This window comes from Trichogramma pretiosum, unplaced genomic scaffold, assembly GCF_000599845.2.
Source record: "Trichogramma pretiosum strain Unisexual culture from Peru unplaced genomic scaffold, Tpre_2.0 scaffold125, whole genome shotgun sequence".
Classification (NCBI taxonomy): Eukaryota; Metazoa; Arthropoda; class Insecta; order Hymenoptera; family Trichogrammatidae; genus Trichogramma; species Trichogramma pretiosum.
Genome location: NW_019640812.1, coordinates 128,869 through 141,224, shown reverse-complemented (window position 1 = coordinate 141,224; position 12,356 = coordinate 128,869). Strand labels below are relative to the sequence as shown.

The window sequence follows — 12,356 nt, the reverse complement described above, 5'->3', positions numbered from 1 at the left end:
GCAAAAACCATAAATTAATAATGAACACAGCATGATGAAAATAGTATCGTGGAAAAAATCTTGCATTAACGGTATAGTTTATAGTACATACGCGAAAACGCAAGCTTTGTAGACCAATTTAATCTATTATTTATCTGCTATCAATATCATAACCAAGTTGTTAAACAGAAATTATTATTATTTCTAAAAAAACGTTTAAGGTTTACAAAAATAAATTTTTTTTAAAACCTGGTGGTTCAATTTTTAAGCCTTATGAAAGACAACATATTCACATTTTAAAACATTGCTATTATTTTTACTTTGCACTTGAAAGTCTAATCAATATATTTTTAATGTAAATACGGGGGTAAATTGAACAAAAATCTTCTATGAATATATATTATATTGTATACATATAAAAATACTTATTAAAAATGAACGGATATATTGAATTATATTTGAGTATTTTTATGTAATCGCGATTTCTTTGCATTGTTAAAACTCATGTATAATTATAAATTGATCAAGTTCCTTTGTCCAATGTACGAACATTGATACGTTTTATTCTCATAAAAGAGTGTTGTAATGTTTACGAGCTACCATGATTATAGTTTAAGATTTATTAGATAAATATAAATATAAATGCATATAATATTTAAGTATGTTACTCATTTGTCAAAACGAGGAACAAAAGTCGCTTCAATTTTTCATTAAATTTGCCTGATTCTTGCATAAATGAATCGTACCAATTACTCTAAAAAAGAAAAAAATTATAATATTTGAGATCTTGTTTCTCGTTGTACTATTTTGAAATTGTACCATGAGTGTGTACTTATCCTTGCATGGAAGTAGTGACTGGCCTAATAAGTTAATATCACGATGTGTGTCAAGGGATGCGACATAGGAATACGCGATTGAAAGTAAGATTTCAATAAAAGAGGTTGCATTATAAAAAAACACCGAAGAGGCCATTTTTTCAAGCATTTAGTAATTTGCTGAACTTGAATTGAAACTTATTGACGCTATTTTACATAGTAGTGCATGACTTTTCATTCGTGTAGTATACCGTTCATTGAAATGTTTATTTTCAAGCACTTGACACCTTCGGAATCCGTTAAAAAAGACGATGATAATAATCCCAAAAAGTGTAATCAAAAAAATATATATTATATATAAATTAAATTCTTTAAACTTGAAAAATTTCTCGAAACATGCGATTTTCCAAGTTTAAAATGTGAAAAAAACAATATACAATATTATTCTGGACAAACCAACATGAAAAAATGTTACCGTGTGTAACATCTAGGCTAAGTTCAAATGCTGTCGAACAATAATTCCGAGATATTTATATAAATATATAAACGAAAAAATGCAAAATATATTATGTATAATAAACTAATCCTTTAAATAATAAAATAAATAAAGCTCCAGTAAAAATTCGTGACAATAAACGTTTAAACAGACATGACAAGTCGAAACAATTATCAGGCGCTGTGAAAACTCATAATGCATACGTAAACATCGTCGATTGATCGATGTTTTTTTTGGTTTTTTACGTATCGCAATGCATTTGTGATACGAAGTAAAAACAAAAAAATTGTGAACATCGGCGACCATCGTATTTTTACCGTTGATTCTTAATAATGCACTTGTAAAAGTATTACGTAGCTATTAACTAGCTCGCATGATTTTTTGTCATATTAATATAAAAGTTATACTGCTCAATTTAAATTTTGCTTTTGCAGAATTGGAATAGTTTTTGTAAAATACTTACGTGAAAATTATCATCTACATTTAATCTTATGATTTTAATGAAATTTTGTATTGAGATTTTTTTAATTTTGATTCTAAATTCGACGAAACTAGACTTTCAGACTTTGTAGTTTATTGTAAATATCAATAACATGTAGTAACAATTAATGTTGATCAAGTAATGGGTTTGAACATTTCATAAGCTCCAAAATCCGTTTAAGTGTATAAACATAATGTGACTTTGTTGTCATCTAAGTGTTTATCTCAGCTTTGTATGTATTTTAAATGTTACTTATTCTGTTGGTGGAGCAATATTAATGTAGGGAAATATTTTTATAAATGCGTTTAACACTGGGCATTAGAAAAATTTTTCATTAAGTTATAATAATGTATCGAATACTTATTTCTATTACTTAAACCCAATTGTATCCCTCAACATTAATAATTCGAGGGATTGTGAATGCTAAAAAAAGACTATAATAACAAAAATCACGTGGAATTCATTATTGATAATCTTACGATAAATAGTGTGTGATCGAATGGACAATATTGTATTTATCTATATACAAAATTGTGCTCTAAATAATAATGTATACATTCTTAGAAGCCCTAGCCTATAGCTTGCGCATACTTGAAACAAAAATTAATTGATAGACGATGGAATTTTTTGAATACTACTGATATAATCAAAGACATGCATTAATTTAATTTCAAGCACAGAGTATCAATTATTAAAATGACAATAAAGAAAGAAATTTAATGAATAAAAGCTGTATGTATAAAGATGTGAGCCTGTATGAACTTATTGTGCCGCGTAAAATAGTAACATTTAAATTTCTATTTTATCTTTTGATTTTATTACATAGCGTGAAGATATAAGTTATATTGTAAAAGTATTGTTGTAATATATTTTCCGTTTCGAAGAAAACTCTGTCTAAAAAATTTGAAAAAAATGTATACCTTTAATTCATCGGAACTGCCCTTTTACAAGGCTAGCCAATATTTAGAATTCATGAAAATCAAAGGATAAGAGCGTCGTAAATATATTTATTTTATTTCGGGTCAAAATAAGGCGATGAATGATTAGTAGTTTTGCTGCCCGAAAATATTGATATGAAAAATATTTTCCAACATTTTTGATTAAATATTACATTACTGTATATTAATTGACACGATGAAAAAATTTTAGCCTTTTTCTTTCATATTCAGATACTGCGACATATTTCTTGAGAAAATAACAGAGATGAATTTAAAAATCCTGAGACAAAATTGATAATGTAGATTAAACCCGACGGAAGGATAATAATAAATTACACTTTGAACGTCATACTTTTTCGCTCATGAGATAATATTATAAAGCATGAAAAAAAATTATGAAAGTATACGATTCGCGATCATATACATAATATTTATTCACCCAGATATTAAAAGAAATGCATAATTTATATCAATGTTGGGAGTAATGAAAAAAGAGACGATTGACAATGCATCGTGTAGAAATTATGGTTGAGCAACGATATATTATGGGAAACCTTCTCTTATTGCATCAAACACAAGTCAAGCGAAAGTATTATATTAATATTCGAAGAAAATAACCAGTAGCGCAGAAGATTCAATACAAAAAGTAGATAACAAAAAAAAAAAGAAGAAAACATTGATACCTTAAAAAAGAAAAAAAGAGATTCAAAAAGTTAAAACATTGTTACTTGCCGGTTATGTCTGGTTTGTTAATAATTATTACGTATTATCAATAATGTAAATTATGTATGTATATTATAACATGAATGTATTATGTATCAATAGTACAAGAATTATACCGATATGTAATGTGGACAATAAAGTGTCGGCGAATCTTTTCGAGCTATCGATTTTTTATTTTTCAAGTCAATATTCACAAAATAGAACGATTACGATTAATGCGTAGGCTCGTTCTTATAGCATTTCAGAAGTAACTCTCGTATTTGCCAAACACTTGCCACGTTCCAGAATGATCCTTTGGGGAAAAGTCGTTGAACGTATTACACACACGTGTGCGTTTCGGGAAAGCAATTCGAACGAACCTCGGAAAATGGCATCAGTTGACAATTGAAAAGGCACATTGGCTCGAGACTGCGCGGGAGTTTGCCCACATACACAGGTTGGTCGCTCGGTTATGTCGTGCGTGTAATGTGCATAATTTTGCCATATTGGCGAATCGCTGAAAGCACTTCATAATACATTGGCAATTATCATAAGCAGGATATATACTATACCGTAGCGCTTATGCATTTGTTTATGCGAAATGACCGAATGAAAGTCCAATGGTCGTCGTCTTGGTCGCATTACACGATTTAATCGTTTTACAATCATTAAAAACTGAGTATTATTGTCGCGGGCAATATACTCTTCCACTCTACATAATCGCAAAATCGCGACGCTCGCAATAGCGCGTCGTCAACTTTCCCGTATAGTGAAATTATTATCAAAGTCGAGCGCTGCGACAATCAGATGTATCGCGCAGATCTGGACATGCTCTCGCATGACATTGTTTCGAGCGGGATTAAAAAGCCCATCCGCACGTACATGTTTCGGAGTTATATTTTCATCCGACTCATATAGCGTATACGCGTTCAGTTTGAAATGACGCGCAGAAATCGCAGCCAAATTTTAAATGGACTGTGGCTGCGGCTATTCCATACGCCATATATATGTATACAACAGTCATCGCGGAAGAAAGTAAAAACCACTGGCTGCGTGTGTAAGAATGTACATGCTCATCCGTGTTGCGGCGTGGATGTGTATGGGTTGGTATCATAGCTGCCTCTTACCGCGCTCGCAAGCGCGCATACGTTTACGCGTGTGCTCGCTCACACATAAATGGCTCGCGTGTACCTGTATACGCGAGTTTTACTTTCTAAAGTTCCCTCTTACTCTCCTCTCGTTCACGTGCGTATGTGTCCACCACATGTGTGTGTGTGTATGTGCATTTGGCAGCAGAGTAGCGAGCAGCAGCGGCAGCCGGTCGCGAAACATCTCGCGCGCTCCGGCGTGTTAGTGTTACACTACGGTGGCGGCGACCGCGTTGGTCAGTCGAAATTTCGCGCTCCTTTGCTCGTCGTACGGCACACGTTTCCTTCGTATATAATAAATCGCGTTTTACATCGGTCAAATTTATGGTGCGAGTGAATCGATAACGAGGACAGAAAAAAAGCACGCGGCAGAAGCATCTGCGTAAAAAAGATCGTTTCCGATGTTATATCAGCGGCTTTTGACCCTGGGAGATGGACCCTACGGCTTCTGTCTTTTGTTGTCTACTGGTGTTTTTGTTGGCGATTCTTCACAAATCTGGTAAGTCTATCGAGCGGTATAATTTATTTTTTTCATTAATTAGACTAAGTTTGGACGAATAAAACCTTTGCGACAATTTTAGTTCAGGAAATTATTTCAAAAAGCGAAAGTATACGACTTGTTTTTAGACGAAACAATGAGCCAAAACTCAAGTTTCTTGTCGCGCGGAACTCAAGTGTGATTCGACGGGAGAAAGTTGCACGCGGGTCTGACTTCGATGCAAAGAAACCTCAATCCTTGTAATTTCTAAGTTTCGCGTATCTTCGGTTTGATATGTACTTAGCGATGAACCACGAGGCTATTCATTTTCTCGTGCACACGACCGGGTAATGTAAACAAAGTTTCCCTTGATCGCTAATTTTCTTACTCGCGATTGCCCATAGGATATCGGCAAAGGGAATGAATCGGATACATTTTTTGTTGACTCACGCCGCTGCACTCGAGGAAAAAAATTGTACACTCGAATCGTGTAAATAATGAAATTGACTTGTAAACATTTGTTTGGTTTCAATTTTAAAAGTTGTGACGGATGTGGTTGGAATTTTTTATATTCACTCGAATAAAAAACTCGTTTTTTTTAAGAAATTCATTGTAATTTTACGAAATAATTCAGAAGCGTGACAAGCTCTCTTAACTTCAGTGCAAGTTTAACAAATTTTTCTCAAAGATCAATAAACTGGTTTTACAACGCTGTATATCGTAGACCGGTCTTTCGCGCCTTCATTAAATTAGAAAAAATGTGAAACCATTATCCAAAATTATAGCCTTATTCCCAGTGTACACAGTGTTTTCTTGGACATATTTGTTAACGTGTAGATCGTTGCAGTAGCGTAAAAATGAGGAAACACCCTGTGACCGATATATTAGGCTTAAATTAAAAAATAATGCTTTTCCTCTCGTTGTCGATTATAGTTGAACGAATATATCCAGTATCTGCGTACATACGCGGGTCATTATGCAATATTATGTACACGCAGACGCACAGTTTGTCGAATGATATTAATTTTCTTCTCAGACGGCATAATATGAACGTGCTCTATACATTGTCGCAATCGATGCTCCCTAATGAGATATATTCCGCTCTGAAATCACGTACAAACTCGGCATACATTGTGAGCTTTTGTCATGCGATCACGCGAAAATTCGATAAAAGTTCAGTTTGTATTGACTTACGAAACTCGTGAGAGCATTTTTTTTTTTAATGATACATTGACTTTTACGATAATGGCTACTTTAGCCGCTCATCTCTCTGATATAATAAAAAAAAAAAATGCGAAACGAAAACGACATATCCACGTGATGTGCATTTACGTGTCATTACCTACAAAAACAATTCGTACGAAAGAATTGTTGTTGACGTTAAGAATACAATATTTTCGGGCAGCGAATAGGATGGATATTACGGGCAATTTTTCATTCCACCTGCACGGATCCGCGCGCGCAACCTTTCTCCAATTTTGAAGGAAGGTCGACGATCGCGCTCTCGGGGACTCCTACTCGGCGTACTTGAATGGAATTCGTCTTGTATACTGGTAGTCCTTGCTTTTACGTCAGGATCAATGCGAAGTACGCGCCTTGTATATTTCATTCGGCGATCCTTGCGAATATTTTTTTATTTCGATCGTTCGAAATTCGGATTTCGAGCGATTTTTACATAGACCATAAAACTATGAATTCGTGTTCCGATCGGCATTACACTTTTATTTTGAAATTGATTGTTGTAACACATCACGCATGCACAGTCGTATTACGCGCGCTGAAATAAGCGAATTGAAATGTGCTCGACTCGCGCACGTATATACTCATACGCATGTCAGCGATTCCGTAGAATCAACTTTCGCAAGGCGCAACGAATCATGAAAATTCCGTACAATAAAAAAAAAAGTTCTCCGACTCGACCGCACATACACACGTATGTGCTGTGCGCGCGTATGCATAATATGCATATACGCACATTGCCGAGTTATCGCCTGCGTCTGTGCCTACCGATCCAAGACGACTTGATCGGGTATTTTTTTTTTGTTCAATTTTATCCTGCAATTGCGCTGCATAGAGAGGAGAGGAAAAAACTTTTTCTTTTTTATAAATTATTTACGTTCTCGGTTGCGATACGATTTGCAAGACGACGGCTTACATGCAATTATTCAGTGACGCTATTTGACTCGGTGCGAAATGTAAATTTTGATATGCCGGATTACCAACAAATAAATAAAACGCGCTCACTGTTTTTATTTACTCTTGCTAAGATTAAACGGTTATTTTTCGTTTCATCACGTATTTCTTAATTATGCAGCGATAATAAATTCCAACGATATTATTGCACGCGACAAAAATCGATGCCCACAGCGCACGCAGCGGCGATCCTGACAGCCTATCAAATGCCGATTATTTCTCAACTCTTCAAATTGATGAATGCATAATTTACGCCACATACATCTTACGCGATACCAGTTAATGAGCACTATACAATATTTACAAAAAAAAAGGTACGAATAAGCGATATCATTAAAAGAGTCTCGAAATCGTTCGATGAAAATTAATAAATAAATTTCGCGTTTTAGTAACGAGGCTGCGGCGTCGAGCCATAACAGTAATCGCGAAGCTTAACACCACACAGCTCGAATACGCGGCATGAAATTGATACTCATCTCTCTTTCTATGGGGATTTATACTAGCCTTATAATAAACTCCATAATCGCCGATTACTTTCACTGCATTATAGCCGTGGCGAGCTATGAGCCTGTAACATATCCTGCTACACGATTGGCATCGTAATTGTCGTGACGGCGTCATCATTATCATGAGTATAAATGTTCGTACATAAATCAGTAGCTTAACCTTTACCTCGTTTTTCGTGGCTCGTATAAAATACACCAGACTCCAAACCGATTGCAAAAAATAACAAATTCCTTGACTTTTAAGATTTTTGATTTGTTTCGACAAGTTTTCGTTGCTTTATATTTTCATGTAACCATTTGCAGAGGTAACGGCACAGAATAAGCAATGGCAGGAGCTCTTCAACAGCACGTCGTGCGCGAGGCCACCGTTCACCTGTCCGTACCCTCAAATTCAGTTTTTCTTATATACAAGGTAAGCTATAATTCCAATTTAGAGATTATAAATCATCTGTTTTTTCTTAAAATCTTCGATGATCTCAAAAATGAACGAGACGCTGTATATCTGAAAAAGTGCATGACTTTTTACAATTGCCAGGCTGCGCTTGTAAAATATCAGAATGAGATGCAAGCTCTTGTGACAAACGTGCGAGGATTACTCAATTCTCTAAAAGCAATAAATAATTACGAGCTGCGCGAGTCGAAAGAGCTGTCGAGATCCTTAATAGATGCGCTGAAAAACGTCTGCGAGAGACTTTCGCTTTCAAGATCAAACTGTTTACATTATAGTAACACTTGCGGGATCGGGGCTCTCTCAGGCGAATAGTTCGCGCTCGCGAGCGAACCTCGATTAAATAGCAGAGGAATTTCTTTACTTTCCTGCTGTATAATATCTAGGCTGCGTCGTTGCAAGGGTACCTATACGCGAAGCCGTAATATGTATTTAGACGCCTGCGTGTGTCACGCGGTCGTCTCGTTGATGAACGGTTTACAACATATATACCGCGCAAGCAAAAGCAAATCAGGCAGTGTACACGGCTCCGTTCACTTTTTTTCTTCTATTAGCACTACACGCGCTAGACGAGAGTTTCTCTAAAGGAGCCGAGTTTACATTGGTCCATTGTCAAGGTAATTAACGCATCCGAGTTTCAGGTACGGCCTTTTGCTCGTAATTTAATCTTTTTTTTAACGTTTGTCCAAGTTCATTTGAATATATATTCGCTATAGCAGATTTCACAAAGCGTGCGAGTTTCGCTAAAACGAAGACGCGGTGAGAATCGCGGCCCTGAGTAATGCACGACGAATGGTAGGTTTATGGTAATTTGCGGAAGAGTTTGTTCGTGCCTACATAGCTCGTGTAATGAAATTTCAAAACGACGTTGTTTTGATGTTTTCTTTGTTCAGCTTTTGATGTAACTGATTCGGGATTAAAACCTGTTTCTTGAATTATTTTATTCGGGTCACTTGTATTATTTCAACAAGTAGGTGAAGGTCGTGGACGATATATTTTAGGCATGGATCCGAACTAATTGACGATGCTTCGTCGATTAATTTACGCGATTTTATTTTACTCTTTCGCAGCGCTATGCGGCAGACGAGTCCTTACCACGAGTGTACAAATATCACATAGTCTCTGGCATAATAAAATGCGCGTTACTAGTGGCGCCTCGCAATTTGCGTCGTCCAGTGGGCCTTGCTGATCGTCACCAAAATTTTTACACATCACATCAAAACATAGACAAATAGCAGCTTGCTCGCATTAGAAACTCCGTTACAACGCATGTTTTTTTGCAGAGAAACGCAGCAAAATGGTTTCCTACTCGACGTTACGAGAAAAAAATCCCTGAGTCAATCTCGCTTCAATAATCAGCATCCAACGAAAATAATAATTCACGGATTCGGTGGTGGCAGAAATTTGGCACCTAGTACCGATTTACGTAAAGGTAAAGTACTATTCCGATCAATAATAATAAAATTTTACGGCTCGTTTTATAAACATCAAACATTTATAATGTAGCTTACTTTACTCGTGGCAATTATAACATCATAATTGTCGATTATGGCTCGTTGGTACGCGAGCCTTGCCTCTCTCAGATACAATGGGGACCGGACTTTTGTTCGCGATGCATCGCTCAGCTCGTGCGTTACTTGAGAAATCATCCGCGCGGTGTTCCAGCTGATAATATTCACGTATTGGGCTATAGCGTCGGTGCGCATATAGCCGGTCTCATTGCCAATCATTTGCCGGACGACAAACTGGGTAGAATTACAGGTATGTTTGAACGTTCAGAAAGTTCTAAGTGTCTCGTCACAAAAGTTACATAATATATAATGAAGTTCAAATACTAAATAGAAATAATACTTCATTTCAAACTATTAACAAATTGTGAAGTGACTCAAAAAAATAAAATTTTGACGCGTTAAAATTGACGAGGACATTGATTTGATTTATTCATCGGGGCTTGCATCATTTTTTATACTCTTATGGTAATTGGTTAAAATTTATTGAGCATTATATTAGATGTTCCTTATTCAAATAATGTGATTGACATAACAATTAACACGATTTCGAACTAATTCTGTTTTTCAGTGTAATTGCGTATATAAAATGAAGTTAAAGAAGATGGGCTCGTAATTTGAAACTATTAGATCAGTTTTGAACGAATGTTCTTAATGGTAATAGCTATTCACATAGTTATTTTATTGTTAAGGTTCTTTAGTTTTATCAGAAAAAAGTGTGATGATTTTCTAGAATTTGAGATAGATAATTTTGGTTTCGTGCTAAGATGTGGTATGCCAAAAAAATTAAGTTTTTTATGCAGGGATTTTTTAACGACACGAATCTAAAAAATTCACATTTTATGTTTGAAAGATTGAAAAACTTTGTACTCAAATATCATAACTAAAAAACAGTATAAAACACTATTAATTATTCATTCTTATCATCAATTACTAAATTTTAATTCGATCATAAACAATCATCATTTCGAAAATGAAGAGTTGTTACATTTTTTCAGTATTCAGGTAATTAAAAGGTGTAATTTATGGTTTTATCATATTTTTCTCGATAGGACTAGATCCAACGATTTTTTTCTACATGGCTGGAAACCGATCAAGAGACTTGGACCATACGGATGCTCATTTTGTCGATGTGATCCACACGGGCGCGGGAATCCTCGGACAGTGGGGCCCGAATGGGCATGCGGATTTCTATGTGAACGGTGGGTCAAGTCAGCCCGGATGCGCAACAACGTCACTCCTTCGTAAGTTCTATCGTATGAATCCTCTTCCGTCTGTATAAGTTATTGTTCCATGCTGTAATTTATGTATAATTGCAGAAACACTGTCCTGCGACCACACGAAGGTGACGCCATACTACATCGAGTCGATAACAACCAAGGTCGGATTTTGGGCAGCTCCATGCCCAAATCTGTTCTCGTATCTGATCGGTCTATGCGACCCGAACGAAGACGATTACATACCGATGGGGGAGGATACGCCTCATTCGTAAGTTCTCAAGATCATGCTTAATAAAATATTCAATTACGGTATTACTGAAAATTAATCGTATCCACAGCGCTCGAGGAATATTTTATCTTTCAACAAACGCCCACAAACCCTACGCCCGAGGACTTCCAGTAAAAAAACGACAGCAAATAACAAACCGGAAGCGATCGTCCTCCCGCCAATTTTGAGCTTATTGAAACAAATAATTAATATTATAATAGAAAAGTAGTCAAAAATAAAACATTCTTTCAAAATATTACCAAGGCCATTGAAACGAACTTTAATTGAGTAGTAATGATATTGAAGGTCCAGAGAAATGTTTTTCTTAAATTTTTTTGGGACTAGAATAAAAACTATTGATTAAAAATAGATATCGAGTATTAATAATTAGAACTTAAATACTTTAGTTTATTAATCTCGCTGGTGTTTAGTATTTAAAAAATGTTAATTATCTTCGAACTTGTGTTAAAGCCAAAAACTTACCTACAGATGAGAAAGTAGTTAAAAAACTTCAAGCTATCAATCAAAATAATGATAAAATAATTGTAATAAAAAGTAAGTTTTAAGTAAACTTAGTTCTATGTGATATTTTTATACGTACGCTTGACAGTTTTTTTTAAATTGTTCCAACGCCAATAAAAATTTTAGTTTATGTTAATAATGTCACTAATAGCGATACAAAAAATTTTCAAGAATGTATACAGATGAGTAAAGTATGTGACTTGTAATTTGAACTTCTCTATATATTACTGAAAATGTTCTGAAATAGTGATTGTTACCATTATTTAGTTTTTATGGCAATGACCACTGTAAATTTTTTTTTTAAATTAATAAAAAGATCAAGTAAAAATTAAAGGTAAATTGGTAATTTTCAGTATTTAAAACATGCACATTATTTTAACTCTAATATTAATCAAATATAAAATTTAAAGTCATTATGTTAACAACAATATTTATTACATAATAATTATGATATAATAATAACTGCTATGGATTTACAATACATCGTTCGCACTAATCCTCAAATACATTACGTAATGGAATGATTACAAGATTTCTTGATTTGATACACATGACATCCCTTTTCTTATATATCATTCTTCTTTCTTCCCCCATTTCAATTTTTTTTACTCTCTCGGCAAGCAGATTTTAATTTTTTTTAATATGGATTATCAT

At 34.8% G+C, this 12,356-nt stretch overlaps 1 protein-coding gene across 1 annotated transcript; it reads left to right on the top strand.

Annotated features, from left to right (window-relative positions):
• The first annotated feature begins 4,801 nt into the window (after positions 1-4,801).
• LOC106655704 (inactive pancreatic lipase-related protein 1) lies at positions 4,802-11,982 on the top strand. Its single transcript, XM_014376226.2, has 7 exons — positions 4,802-5,058; positions 8,040-8,148; positions 9,468-9,616; positions 9,691-9,945; positions 10,745-10,936; positions 11,012-11,180; positions 11,251-11,982. Exons 1-7 carry the CDS (start codon positions 4,992-4,994, stop codon positions 11,366-11,368), a joined length of 1,059 nt encoding a protein of 352 aa, XP_014231712.1. The 5' UTR covers positions 4,802-4,991; the 3' UTR covers positions 11,369-11,982.
• The last annotated feature ends 374 nt before the right edge of the window (positions 11,983-12,356 follow it).